This window comes from Pristiophorus japonicus, chromosome 7 (assembly GCF_044704955.1).
Source record: "Pristiophorus japonicus isolate sPriJap1 chromosome 7, sPriJap1.hap1, whole genome shotgun sequence".
NCBI classification, from domain to species: Eukaryota; Metazoa; Chordata; class Chondrichthyes; family Pristiophoridae; genus Pristiophorus; species Pristiophorus japonicus.
In genome coordinates, this window is record NC_091983.1 from 90,890,593 (window position 1) to 90,905,298 (window position 14,706).

At 43.0% G+C, this 14,706-nt stretch overlaps 1 protein-coding gene across 11 annotated transcripts in view; it reads right to left on the reverse strand.

The window, feature by feature from the left end:
- The window catches only part of asxl2 (ASXL transcriptional regulator 2), a 311,793-nt gene that overhangs the window by 53,204 nt on the left and 243,883 nt on the right, over positions 1-14,706 (reverse strand). For all 11 annotated transcript variants that reach the window (XM_070885123.1, XM_070885132.1, XM_070885125.1 and 8 more), the window contains one exon: positions 2,180-2,294. In XM_070885123.1, the coding sequence (XP_070741224.1) occupies positions 2,180-2,294 (115 nt within the window). The remainder of the gene's footprint in view (positions 1-2,179; positions 2,295-14,706) is intronic.

Here is a 14,706-nt window from a genome sequence, read left to right on the forward strand (position 1 = left end):
TTCCCTCCCTAAACTTGTCTGCCTCTACTCTCTCCTTTAAGATGTTCCTAAAAACTTACCTCTTGGACACAGCTCCTGTCACCTGTCCTAATATCTCCTTATGTGGCTCAGTGTCACATTTTGTTTCAACAACAACAACAACTTGCATTTATAAAGCACCATTAACCTAGTAAAACATCCCAAGGTGCTTCGCAGGAGCGTTATCAAACAATTGAGTTGAGATCAGGAGAAAAAGGTTAGATGGGGCAAGTACAGGCTGAGACGATGGGACTACCAGGGCATCCTGTTTGTGGATCCTGGGAAGGAGGTAGAAACAGGCTGTGCGGGATTGGAGGACTCCGAGGTTGGAGAACATGGAGGGAAGATCTCCAGAGGAGATGATGTCAGTAACAGTCTGGGAAACAATAGCTTGATGTTCATAGGTGGGGTCATGATCCAGAGGGAAGTAGGAGGAGGTGTCGTAGAGTTGGCGTTCAGCTTAAGCAAGGACAAGGTCTGTTCATCAAACAATAGGTTTGATAACATAGTTGGAGTTAGACCTGAGAGAGCGGAGTACTGCAAGTTCAGAGGCAGTTAGGTTAAGAGTGAGCGAGCAGAGTGAAAAAACGTAGACGACTGACATCACACCGGCAGTTCCCAATGAAAAGATTTAGAAAGGGTAAGTTGCCAGAGGGAGCGGCCCAGGTGGAACGAGAATTCTGAAGACAGGAGAAAGGGTCTACGGAACAGGTGGAAGATCCTGGCCAAAAAAGTAGGCGCAGAGGCGAGACCGACGGAAGAAAGGCTCAGCATTGTGCCCGCTCATTGGTTAAGTAGCTCTGATGTGTGCTTTTTTTTTTTACAGTAAAGTCACAGCCCTCTTACTCAAATTAATGAGACTAGCATTCACAAATTAAAATTTACTATTTTTTTTACATTTCATAGTCAATGATGCCATTAACTGATTTATGGTAATTGGGAAAAGAACCAGAGGCAACATTAAGAGAAAAAAATGTATGCAGCGAGTTGTAAACTCTTTCAAAGAGCCTTCACAGGCACAATGGTCATAATGGCATCCTTCTGTGCTGTATCATTCCATGATCTGGAATGCACTGCCTGAAAGGGTGTTGGAAGCAGATTCACTGATAACATTCAAAGGGGAATTGGATAAATACTTGTGGGGCCAAATGTTCAGGGCTATAGGCAACGAGCAGGTGAGTTGGATTGGTTGAATAGCTCTACCCGAGAGTAGGCACAAGCATGATGGCGAAATGGCTTCTTTCTGTGCTGTATTATACTATGATGACCCTGATTAATTTTTACAGGATGGCTGCATGGGGACACTTTCTGCTTCAGTGCTGTTGGCACGCACTGAGACGGCACATCGGGATATTACGCCCCTCGAGTTCACAATCTTCTGTTTATTAATTTTAATGGACAGAAAGTCACTGGCTGGGGATTTTACAATATGTACTCCCCATGTGTGTAGAAGCAAAAAATGTACTCTCATATTTCTGTCCACTAAAAGGACCTTCAGAAGCTAATTCACTTGTATCTCTTTAATTCACAAACTTGACACATCAAACAATTCAAATTCTCTGAAATTTGGCAAACTTCAATCATCTTATTCAAATCAGTCCTTTTAAAAGCTAGTTTGGTAACGAATTATTCCGAGGCAATTCTTTGGTACCTCTGTTCTTTCTTTGTTATTGTTTAAATAGCTTCCAGTTGTTGAATGCAATGTTTTGTAAAACTGAATTCATCTTGGCTTGCTGATAACTGTTGCCAGTATTATTTTATGTATTTGTGACTACACCCTACTCTAGTGTTTAAGGCACTGTGCTTGGATCAATCTATACACCATTGCTTAGAGACTAGTTGCATCAGCACATACACTGCTCTATTTAGATCGCACCCACATCAATCCACACAAAATTACACTGTTCACACTGTACTTACATCAATCTGCACATCATTGTTCAGAGACTACTTGCTTTAAATCAACAAATTATCTTATTGTATTCATAGTTTTAATGTTTTTCTACAGTTGTTATACTTTTGCTGCAACATCTCTTTATAGACTTACATAACACATCTGGGAGAAAACTGACATAGTCAAGAAGAAAATACCCACTATATTATTATTTTTTGTTGCAAAGAATAAATAACCATCTTTGGGAAATAACTGCTTAAAGCATACCAGTCTTGGACGCTGTCTGGTCAGTAGCTTTTACAGACTTCAGTAGCAGCCTTGGGTTGGAGGACACTGGTATTCCAGGCCGACACTGCTTTCTCTGTTGCTGCTGTTTCAGGGCCTGTGGGTTGGAAAAACATTTTCTGTAGTCAATTGAGAAATGGCTATTAATAGGAACAAGTACATAGAAAAAACATTTAATCATACCAGCTGATTTTTTCCCCACTGAGACTACAAAATGTCATAATTGTAACCGATTTGCCTCAGAGATTCAAAAAACTTCAAGGGTTTAAAAACATCTTTTAAAGTAACAAACAAAACAAAGACACAAAGAAAAATGCACGGATACTGTAATATTGTGATGACTAATTTGTAACTATAAAAATAAATTAACTCATTAAAAACTCAGTGTGACCTCTCCAAGGAATTTATCGTTTTAAATATATCGACAAAAAGACTGATCTTTAAAAATTTCCAATTAAGAAAGCAGAATTTCCTTTCTACACAGAGCAAATATTAAAAAGTAGCATCCAGCAGAATTGAATGACGAATAAGTTACAAGGGGCTAGACTTTCCACTAGGTGGCTAAGGCCCAAAAAAATGGGCCTTATTCCAGCGATGTGTGATGTATCGTCCTTGCTGATTGCTGGCATATGGCCCATTTTATTTTTGCGATTTTCCACTCGGCCTCACCCCAGCGATATCAAATAGGTGATCTGATTTCTCAGTGATCTCACGATCGCCCAAAAAAAGAGGAAGTCAAACGGAAGTCCAAAAAAAAAGCTTCCCTAGCAATGCTATTGTGCGCATATGTGGGATTTTATTTTGGGTCGGTTTTTTTGCCGCGTTTGGAGAGTTCATGCTCAGAAGGACAGGGAGGGTTGGAGAGAGTGGGAGAGAGAGGAGAGAGGCATCAAGGAAGTAGTTGCTATTTTTCTTTAACAATCAATAATGGAAACACCAAAAACAAGGGTCTGGCTGGAGATTGCCGACGTCGTCACATCGGCATCAAATGCGGCTGACCAGTGCCGCAAGAGATGGAACGGCCTGCTGGCAGCTCCCAGAGTAAGTAGTCTTTAAAACATATTTAAAAGTCATATTTAAAATCACACATATGTATTATTTACTACATGTTTATAAATTATGTATTATTTACTTGATGTTTATAAATTGCAAACAAAATCCTCAGTTATTTATTTATAATGTGACGTAATAACATTAATTTAAAAACTACATTAAATTAAAAATAAAATTACATTAACAATTACATTTATTCATCCTAATACTAAGTTGCATGTTATAGTATTAAAAATTATTCATATGCAGCTACCAGAGTAAGTTGCATTTTAATATTTAAAAGATATTTAAGTCATTTAAAATCATACATTTTACTTGCTGTTTATAAATAGAATATTAAAAATTATTCATATGCACAATGATGTTATGTAATAATTGAACATTTAAAATCAGTCTTCAATGTTTATTGTCAAGTACTGTAGCTTACGCCGTGCAATGTTAAATGATCATTTACAGGAAATGATCAATATGAACCATGCGGTGCAAAGGAGGACGGGTGACGGCTCCGCGACAGTGCACACACTTAATTCGTAAGAGGAGCTTGCGGTGGCCTTGGTGGGGCCTGAAAGCCGTTCGGTCACGACTCGTGGCGTGGCTGAGCCCACCCTCGAGTCTGGTGAGTAATAGGAAATGTGCAATGTATCAAACATTACTAAATACATACGAAAAATATTGTTGTTACACTTTTAATGCTATGCAATTATAATTCAATAATTTAGATGTAGTCTGATCTATGAATTAGGCCATGTTAACCCTGATGAACCCTTGTGCATATGTTTTGGGTTATTGAAATATTGATATATATTGATATGTATTGTTATGAGTCGTTTAGAAATTTCATTGATCTTTCTAAGGTCAAGTGTCCGTTGAGCAGTGCTCGGTAGCAGAGACATCTCAAAATGTGATAGACCCCTCAAGCAGCTCACAGGAGGATGAGACGACGGAGGACGAGCAGGAGGAGAAAGAGGATGATGACATTTTTTTTGTGGGGCGGGGGGGGGGCGGGGAACAACCTGCGGCCATCTTGATTGAGCTGGAAGCAGCACCGGGACCAAGCGGTGTGCAGGTGGCAAAGCCAAGGCGCGTCATTTTGCAAACGCCGACCTCACAGAGGTCCGGTCAGCGTGGCGAGCAATCGCCTACCATGGAGGGGCAGACAGAGAGCTTGATTTCCCTGTGCAGGAAGACGAATCGCGACCTAATCCAGGGGTTCGCAGGATTCTGTGTGAACTGGAGCCAGTTCTCCAAGAACTGGAGCCAGTTTCCAGCATCCTGAGTGAGTTCTGCACAAACTTCTCCAATTGGTCTTCCGAGCAAGCACAGACTGCAAGGGAGACATTGGAGGCGATTCGGCAGCAGACAGCCGCAACCAATGCACTACGGCATGCGTTGCTGGCTGGACACGGCGCTGCACCCCAAGGTGCCGTGTCTGCTCGCAGTGAGAACCCGAGCACGCAAGCGAGTATGGAGGATACAGTTCCTCCTGACTCGGAATTGGGGCTTCAGGCTTCCGCTTCGTCACCTCCACTACGGCAGGAAGTCTTGCCGTCCCACTCTGCACGATGTCTTAGAGTCGGTCTGCGTAGACCAAAATGGGCGGGTGGGGTATGAACACGGGGTGGGACTGGACCTGGAGGGAAATGTAGCCGCAGGTAGGGAGAGGGGTGTTTTTTCACAAAGTTTGTTCACTTGTTCAATTGTTTTTGTTCCTGTTTTGTTACTTTTGTTGGTTGTTAAAGGTTGATTGTAAATTGTTAACTGTTAAAATTTTTGTGTATTTCAGGGAAGGGTGGGTTGGTGTGGGGGGCGGGGGGTTGGAGGGATAGTTTTTCAATTTTTATTTTGGTTTTTGTTAATAAAATTTTTTTTCTTTAATTCAATAAATTATGTGTGTCTTCTCGCTTCGTTACATTAGTTATCAACTGTACAGATGTTATTCCATATTTGTTTATTCTTTTAATATACACGAGTACTTTAGTAACACTTCAGTAACACTAAACTTTACAAAATAAGCATAAATTCAGATGATAGGCCATTGCAGGCAAGACCTAAAGGACACCCCAAGCAATTGAAACTATTGATTAACCCTAACTGTAAATCAACATCTGAAATGTCCACATTTAGCGAGTGGAACCCCTTTCTGTTACGAAAGACCTCCGTGTTATTTCAGGGTGCTTTGAGGGCAATGTGCATACAGTATATTGCTCCCTGTACCTTGGGGAAGTCTGCTATTCTATGGAAACCTAAAAGTACTCATGGTCTGTGCCTCCCTGGTCATTGTGAAGCTCATGAAGTCCCTCCACGACATAAAGAGCTTCCGTCACCTGTCAAATGCAGCAGTGTGTAGTGTGCTGATGTCTAATTTTAATAATCTCTCAACAATATCTAATCACTGTACTCTGCACTCTCTATGCTGTATACCAGTCAGTTTGATAGGCCCCAACAATATCAGTAAATAACTTCACTATGTAAAAGCTATTTAATAGATTCAATATATAAAACATAATAAATTCTATTATTTTACGAAAAATAACATAATAATACCTATTTCTATTTCCTGTCCCAATATTCTGAGTATAACTAGCTCTCTAATTAAATCACAACTAATCCTTCACCCTTCCATTGAAGTCAAAATGGCAAAAAAGCAATATTTTTCAGCACTCTTAGACCTTGCATCGGCCCAGCGAAGTGCATGCTAGATACTGAAACTTGGGATGGGCCTTGTGTGGGCTATAATTTCGGCGATCTTCTCGGCGATCAAAATGTAAACTTAGCCACCTGCTTTTTGGGTGATATTTTGGGCCTAGTTTCCACTTTTTGCTCAAAATGGGCGATAGAGGTCCATTTTGTGCCATAAATGGGCGATGTGAAGTTGAAAATCTAGCCCAAGGTTTCATACAGGCAGAAAGCCCTGTTGCTTTAGTGGTTCATCATGGAGTAAAGACCTTACAAAATATTAAGGACTCAGAATTCACATGTAGTAATTCCCAAGTCAAAATGTTACTGGGTGCATTCCAGATCAGGAATTCTGCAAAACTGAAATGGTAACTATTATGATGTGCAAGTGATAGTATTTATAAAAAGTCCACTACAGTGTATTTTGGCAGCAGGAATTTACTTTGTAAAAAATATGAAATCACTCAGTACAACCACTGATCAGATTTTCTCCTGCTCCAATTATTGTGCATTTGTTAGTTGATGAATGGCTCCAGTGGGAAAGTGTTTTTTGGTTTTACACCAAAACATAAATTCAAGCAGACTCAGGTCAGTTACTGCACCAGGTAAATAAACATAGAAAATAGGTGCCGGAGTAGGTCATTCGGCCCTTCGAGCCTGCACCACCATTCAATATGTAGAGTTCCTCTCCTTTACCCAAACAAAGCACTTCTCCAGTGGGGTAATTCCACCCCTCCCAAAATGGTTACCATTCTGGCCTGTCTGACTCCAAAATTAGTAGCAACTAGATCAGCTTTAAAACATATTTGAATGGAATTTCATTGTGCTATTGTATTCGTCCACTGAACTAAGAGTGCTCAAATATTTTTTTCTTATGACCTCTAACAAATGTCAAGTCAATCTAACAGCAAAGTTTCAAATGTGAATGGAGAGTGCTTAAACACACTAATACCTTGGTCCAAAGTCACTGTGCATACATGCTCTGTGTTTTTAGAAATGGTTTGTCAAATATTGATGCCAATCATGTAAACGGCATTGAAACACATTATATCATGAACCTGAACACATCCATCAACATGAAAATGACACATGACTCCGCTCTCTGCAAACATTTAAAAAAACTTTGCCGAACACTTTCCAGTTCTAATTTCTTTGTATGCTTGTTTTGAGATATTTTACATGCAAGCCCAGAAATCACGGTCACCTTTAATAGTGTATGAATGCTAAATGTGTTTGTATGATATTCCTTGGTCCATTATTTTAACGCTGACATTTACTAGTTTATTTTAAATGGGATAATGCCTCCATTGGAATAGATTTTAATAGCTGGTGAAAATATTTAGGGGCAGGATTGAGAAATTATAGTTAATCTGTATTTAAATGATTTTCAAGATCGTCACCAAAAAGATAGAGGACAGCTTACAAAAACATTGGAGAGTATTAAAATACACACTACTTGGTAATAATCCCCTTCATAACTATATCAAAAACAAAACAATTTATTCTGAATATACCTTCATGCATTAAATAAATAGTACAAGAGGAGAAAGCAACATAGCTTTTTGCATATGACTTCTGACGGGGAGAAATGGCAGAATTGTGTAGAAACTAGCAACTATGAATAGAAATATCTCAAAGTATAAATCATATGCAAAGCTACACTTTTGAAATTAAAATACCTTTTAATTTTAATCTCGGTTTAACATCTCAACCGAAACACAGCACCACCATCGGTGCAGCACTTAATTGCTTAAATATCTGGAGTGAGACTGGAGCCCACAATCATCTAACTCAGAGGCGAGAGTGCTAACAACTGAGTCACAGCTGACTTTATAACTTCTGCCCCAGCTAACTTAACACACACCAGGGATCAAAGCGGAGACCTGGCTTTTATGGCGTAACAACATACCAGATGACGAAGTCATTGGAGAAGATATCTAATTACTTCTTATGCAGAAATACAACACCTAACTATCATATCTGAGAAAGCTGTACTCATTGGGGCTCATCAATGATTTTTCGAGAGTGACATAAGCAGGTAACAACAGAACACAGATTGCTCCCTATCAAGCATAAAATAAATATCGCCATTAACCCTACATGTGCCCTCTCATACTACAAGCTTCTTCTCATACTCTATTTTTAATTAGGAGGGGGAAAATAGAGTATGAGAGGAAGCTTGCTGGGAACATAAAAACTGACTGCAAAAGCTTCTATAGATATGTGAAGAGAAAAACATTAGTGAAGACAAACATAGGTCCCTTGCAGTCAGATTCAGGTGAATTTATAATGGGGAACAAAGAAATGGCGGACCAGTTGAACAAATACTTTGGTTCTATCTTCACGAAGGAAGACACAAATAATCTTCTGGAAATACTAGGGGACCGAGGGTCTAGTGAGAAGGAGGAACTGAAGGAAATCCTTATTGGGCAGGAAATTGTGTTAGGGAAATTGATGGGATTGAAGGCTGATAAATCCCCGGGGCCTGATAGTCTGCATCCCAGAGTACTTAAAGAAGTGGCCCTAGAAATAGTGGATGCATTGGTGATCATTTTCCAACAGTCTATCGACTCTGGATCAGTTCCTATGGACTGGAGGGTAGCTAATGTAACACCACTTTTTAAAAAAGGAGGGAGAAAGAAAACAGGGAATTATAGACCGGTTAACCCGACATCAGTAGTGGGGAAAATGCTGGAATCAATTATTAAAGATGAAATAGCAGCGCATTTGGAAAGCAGCAACAGGATTGGTCCAAGTCAGCATGGATTTATGAAAGGGAAATCATGCTTGACAAATCTTCTAGAATTTTTTGAGGATGTAACTAGTAGAGTGGACAAGAGACAAGCAGTGGATGTGGTGTATTTGGACTTTCAAAAGGCTTTCACAAGGTCCCACGCAAGAGATTGGTGTGCAAACTTAAAGCACATGGTATTAGGGGTAATGTACTGACGTGGATAGAGAACTGGTTGGCAGACAGGAAGCAGAGAGTCGGGATAAATGGGTCCTTTTCAGAATGTCAGGCAGTGACTAGTGGTGTGACGCAGAGCTCAGTGCTGGGACCCCAGCTATTTACAATATACATTAATGATATAGATGAAAGAATTGAGTGTAATATCTCCATCTTTGTAGATGACACTAAGCTGGGTGGCGATGTGAGCTGTGAGGAGGACGCCAAGAGGCTGCAGGGTGACTTGGAGAGGTTAGTTGAGTGGGCAAATGCATGGCAGATGCAGTATAATATGGATAAATGTGAAATTATCCACTTTGGTGGCAAAAACATGAAGGCAAAATATCATCTGAATGGCGGCAGATTAGGAAAAGGGGAGGTGCAATGAGATTTGGGTGTCATGGTACATCAGTCATTGAAAGTTAGCATGCAGTACAGTAGGCGGTGAAGAAGGCAAATGGTATGTTGGCCTTTATAGCTAGGAGATTTGAGTATAGGAGCAGGGAGGTCTTACTGCAGTTGTATAGAGCCTTGGTAAGGCCTCACCTGGAATATTGTCTCCTAATCTGAGGAAGGATATTCTTGTTATTGAGGGAGTGCAGCGAAGGTTCACCAGACTGATTCCCGGGATGGCAGGAGTGACATATGAAGACTGGATAGACTAGGCTTATATTCACTGGAGTTTAGAAGGATGAGAGGGGATCTCATAGAAACATATAAAATTCTGATGGGACTGAACAGGTTAGATGCAGGAAGAATGTTCCCGATGTTGGGGAAGTCCAGAACCAGGGGACACAGTCGAAGGATAAGGGGTAAGCCATTTAGGACTGAGATGAGGAGAAACTTCTTCACTCAGAGTTGCTAATCTGTGGAATTCCCTACCGCAGAGAGTTGTTGATGCCAGTTCATTGGATATTTTCAAGAGGGAGTTAGATATAGCCCTTACGGCTAAAGGGATCAAGGGGTATGGAGAGAATGCAGGAAAGGGGTACTGAGGTGAATGATCAGCCATGATCTTATCGAATGGTGGTGCAGGCTCAAAGGGCCGAATGACCTACTCCTGCACCTATTTTCTATGTTTCTATGCACAGTACGATTTTCCTGTCAAACAGGGGGAAGAGGAAAGCTGCAACATTATCGCACTTTTACAGCTGATTGTGGAATGTTTCTGGTATACTCAAAATAAAGGATGAAACTGAGTACTGTGTACAATGAGCAGATACCTCGTGGGTGGCCTGCTTATATACCGTGCTCCCCCGTGAAGGCAACAGTACACTTATTTACAAGGTGAGATGATCTGGGGCTTTGCGCTCCCTTGTCGATTGTCTCGGTACCAATGCTGGTGTGGATGCGTTGGTCAGTTCTTCACTGGGCTGTTGGGGATGGTGAGTTCGGCTTCATGGTCAACCGTGATGTCAGTTGCCACTTGTGTATGTGTTGGAGGGTCAAAGTTGGTGGTGTCTTCTTTGGGTTGTTCGTAGCTGTTGGTTAACCGCAATTTAATTTGGTCCAAATGTTTTCTGTACGTTTATCAATTGGCCAATTTGACCTGAAACACCCTACTTCCTTCTTTGGCTGTGACCATGCCAGCGAGCCATTTGGGACCATGTCCATAATTGAGCAGAAACACAGGGTCATTGACCTCAATATCGCGTGACAAATTTGCGTGATCATGGTACACACTTTGTTGATGCCGCTTGCCCTCCACGTGATCATGGAGATCAGGGTGGACAAGAGAGAGCCTTGTTTTGAACGCCCTTTTCATGAGCAGCTCGGCTGGGGGAACCCCGGTGAGTGAGTGGGGTCTGGTACGGTAGCTGAGCAGCACTCGGGACAGCCGGGTCTACAAGGAGATTTCAGACACACATTTCAAGCTTTGCTTGATGGTCTGAACTACCTGTTCTGCCTGGCCGTTGGATGCAGGCTTGAACGGAGCAGCTGTGACGTGTTTGATCCCATTGCGGGTCATGAATTCCTTGAATACAGCACTGGTGAAGCACGGACCATTGTCGCTGACTAAGACATCAGGCAAGTCATGCGTGGCAAACATGGCTCGTAGACTTTCAATAGTGGCCGTGGATGTGCTAACAGACATTATCGCACATGCAATCCATTTTGAGTAAGCATCCACAACAACCAAAAGCATTTTGCCGAGAAATGGGCCCGCACAGTCCACATGGATCCTCGACCACGGTTTGGAGGGCCACGACCACAAACTTAGCGGTGGCTCTCTGGATGCATTGCTCAGTTGAGAGCAAGTGTTGCACTGGCGCACACATGACTCTAAATCTGAGTCGATGCCGGGCCACCACACATGGGATCTGGCTATGGCTTTCATTATTACAATGCCTGGGTGGGTGCTGTGCAGGGATATTTCGTCTTTGCGCCTGTGGAATGGCTTAATTGCCTCCTGCATCTCCACTGGGACCCTGGACCAGCTCCAATGGAGAACACAGTTTTTTTTAAACCAAGGACAGTAAAGGCTTCTGGCTGGTCCAGGTCTTGACCTGGCGGGCTGTAACGGGGGTCTTTTCGTTCTCGAATGCCTCCATGACCATGAGCAAATCCGCTGGCTGTGCCATTTCTACCCCGGTGGTGGGCAATGGCAGCCGACTGAGAGCATCTGCGCAGTTCTCTGTGCCCGGTCTGTGGCAGATTACACAGTTGTATGCCGACAGCGTGAGCACTCATCTTTGGATGCGGACAAAGGCATTGGTGTTAATCCCTTTGTTCTCAGAGAACAGCGATATGAGCGGCTTGTGGTCAGTTTCAAGCTCAAACTTGAGGCCAAGTAAGTACTGGTGCATTATTTTATCCCATAAACGCATGCCAGAGCCTCTTTTTCAATCATGCTGCGCAGGCCCTTTCGGCCTTGGACAAACTCCTGGACTCATAAGAGATCGGTTGCAAGATTCCCGATTCGTTAGCCTGTTGTAACACACACCCGATCCCGTATGACGACGCATCTCAAGCTAGCACTAATCTTGTAAAAAGGTTATATAGGACAAGCAGTTTGTTTGAACACAACAGATTTCTGGCTTTCTTAAAGGCAGCCTCTTGTGAATTCCCCCATACCCAGTTGTCTCCCTTGCGCAGTAGCGCATTTAGGGGTTCTAGCAGGGTGCTTAACCCAGGTAGGAAATTACCGAAATAGTTAAGGAGTCCCAGGAACGACCGCAGCACGGTCACATTCTGTGGTCTCGGCGCGTTCTTGATAGCCTCCGTCTTGGCGTCGGTGGGTCTGATGCCATCTGCCGCGATTCTTCTTCCCAAGAACTCGACCTCCTGCACCAGGAAAACACACTTCGAGCGTTTCCATCTGAGCCCCACGTGACCCAACCGACTAAGAACCTCTTCCAGATTCTTCAAGTGCTTAATGTTGTCCCGACCTGTAACCAGTATGGCGTCCTAAAAAATCACGGTGCGAGGAACCGACTTTAGCAGGCTCTCCATGTTCCATTGGAAGATTGCCAAAGCCGACCGAATCCCGAACGGGCACCGGTTATAGATGAACAGACCTTTGTGCGTGTTGATGCAGGTGAAGCCTTTCGAAGACTCCTCCAGCTCCTGCGTCATGTAGGCCGAGGTCAGGTCCACCTTGGTGAACGTCTTCCCTCCAGCCAGGGTCGCAAATAGGTCATCTGCCTTGGGTAGCGAGTACTGGTCCTTTAGCAAAAAACGGTTAATCATTAATTTTTGTCCCCACAAATTCTAACCGTGCCGTCCTCTAAGTACCGGGACAATCAGACTAGCCCACTCATTGAATTCCACCGGCGCGATGATGCCTTCTCGCTGCAGCCTGTCCAGCTCAATTTCTACTTTCTCATGCATCATGTACGGTACCGCCCATGCCTTGTGGTGGAAGGGTCGCATACCGGGAACCAAATGGATCTGCACTTTTGCCCCCGAGAAGCTTCCAATGCCTAGCTCGAACAACGATGGGAACTTGCTCAGAACCTGAGCAAATGAGGCGTCGTCGACTGACGAAAACGCTCGGATGTCGTCCCAGTTCCAGCAGATTTTTCCCAGCCAGCTTCTGCCAAACAATGTGGGGCCATCCCCTGGCACAATCCACAGCGGGAGTTCGTGTGCTGCTCCGTCATCGGAGACTTTGACTTCTGCGCTGCCAATTACATGGATTAGTTCCTTGGTGTAAGTTTGGTGTGAATGGGGCTGAGCTTGGGCCTGTGTGCCTTTTTGCCCCACAGCCTGTCGAAGGCCTTTTTACTCATTATGGATTGATTTGCACCCGTGTCCAGTTCCATAGATACTGGAATTTCGTTCAGTTCAACTTTCAACATTATTGGTGGACATTTTGTAGTGAAAGTGTGTACCCCGTACACTTCTGCCTCCTCGGTATGAGTCTCCAATTCAGCCTGATCCATAGTGGATCGATTTTCCTCTGCAACATAGTGGTTTGCAGCTCGCCTGCACATTCGCTGGAGGTGTCCCATTGTTCTGCAACCGTTGCCACATAGTGGTTGAAGTAGCATTGATGGGGCCGATGATCACCTCCACAGCGCCAACAAGGTGTTAACTGCCTCGCATTAACGATTGATGGCGGACTCTGGGTCATCTGAGATCGGGCAGCAGCAGCCGGCGTGTACGTTCTACCATGTATATTTCTGCTCGAAATCGACGTTACTTTATACACAGTACTGGCTGAAACTTCTTTACTCTGCGAAATCTGCTTGGTGGACATAAATGCCTGGGCTTTCGTTATGGCTTTACTTAGATTCGGAGTTTCTACAGTCAACAGTTTGCGAAGGATTGTCTCATGGCTAGTAAAAAAAAGTCTCTAAGCATTTGTTCTAGGAATCCCTCAAATTCACAATGTTCTGCGAGGCGCCTTAGTTCGGCGACATAGCTCGCTACTTCCTGGCACTTCGATCGTTGACACGTGTAGAACCGATATCTCGCCATCAAAACACTTTCCTTAGGATTTAGGGGCTCTCGGACCAGCGTACACAATTCTTCATAGGACTTCTCTATGGTTTTGCCGGAGCTCGGAGATTCTTCATGTTGCCCCACAGACAGTTAGGAGGATCGCCCTTCGTTTGGCAGCGTTCTCGTCCTCTTCTAGCTCGTTGGCCATGAAGTATTGGTTGAGTCTCTCCACAAAGGCCTCCCAATCGTCCCCTTCTGAGAACTTCTCCAAGACACCAACTGTCCTTTGCATTTTTGCACGGTTGTTTGTTACCTTGTTGGCAATTGGTACACTTGAAATAAAGGATGAAACTGAGTACTGTGTACAATGAGCAAGTGTTTCCTCAGCTCCTTTAATAAGACTCCAGAGTGCAGGTACCTCGTGGGTGACCTGTTTATATACTGTGCTCCAAAGGGATGCTGGGATTCCTTGGGACTCCAACAGGTAGGCCCTCTGGTGGGAGTGTAATACAGGTTACAAGGTGTTAAATACCTAACAGTTCCCACTGCAAGTCATTACTGCCACTCTGCATTGTTCCTGCAATAATAAATGTAGTTTTAGCAAAAGAGCATTATTTGTTTAAAACATCAATAAAAACAAGTATTGGAATGGGTCTCATTTAAATATCCCAAATTGGAATCATCCCTGTGCTCATTTTAGGCAATAAATATGTAAGTCACACTTAGTTTAATAGTTCCTGTTGTTTTATACTGATAGTTGTTCCTGGACACCTCATATTTCTTCAGGAATCTGTATCTTACAAGGACACAGATTCATTAACATTCACTAGGATGCAATTATAGTTTGGTATGAAGGATTTTGAAAGAAGGTATACTATATGAAACCGCACATCGCACATTAAGAATAATCTTCAGTTATAACATGAGTTAAACCTGCAGAGTGTAG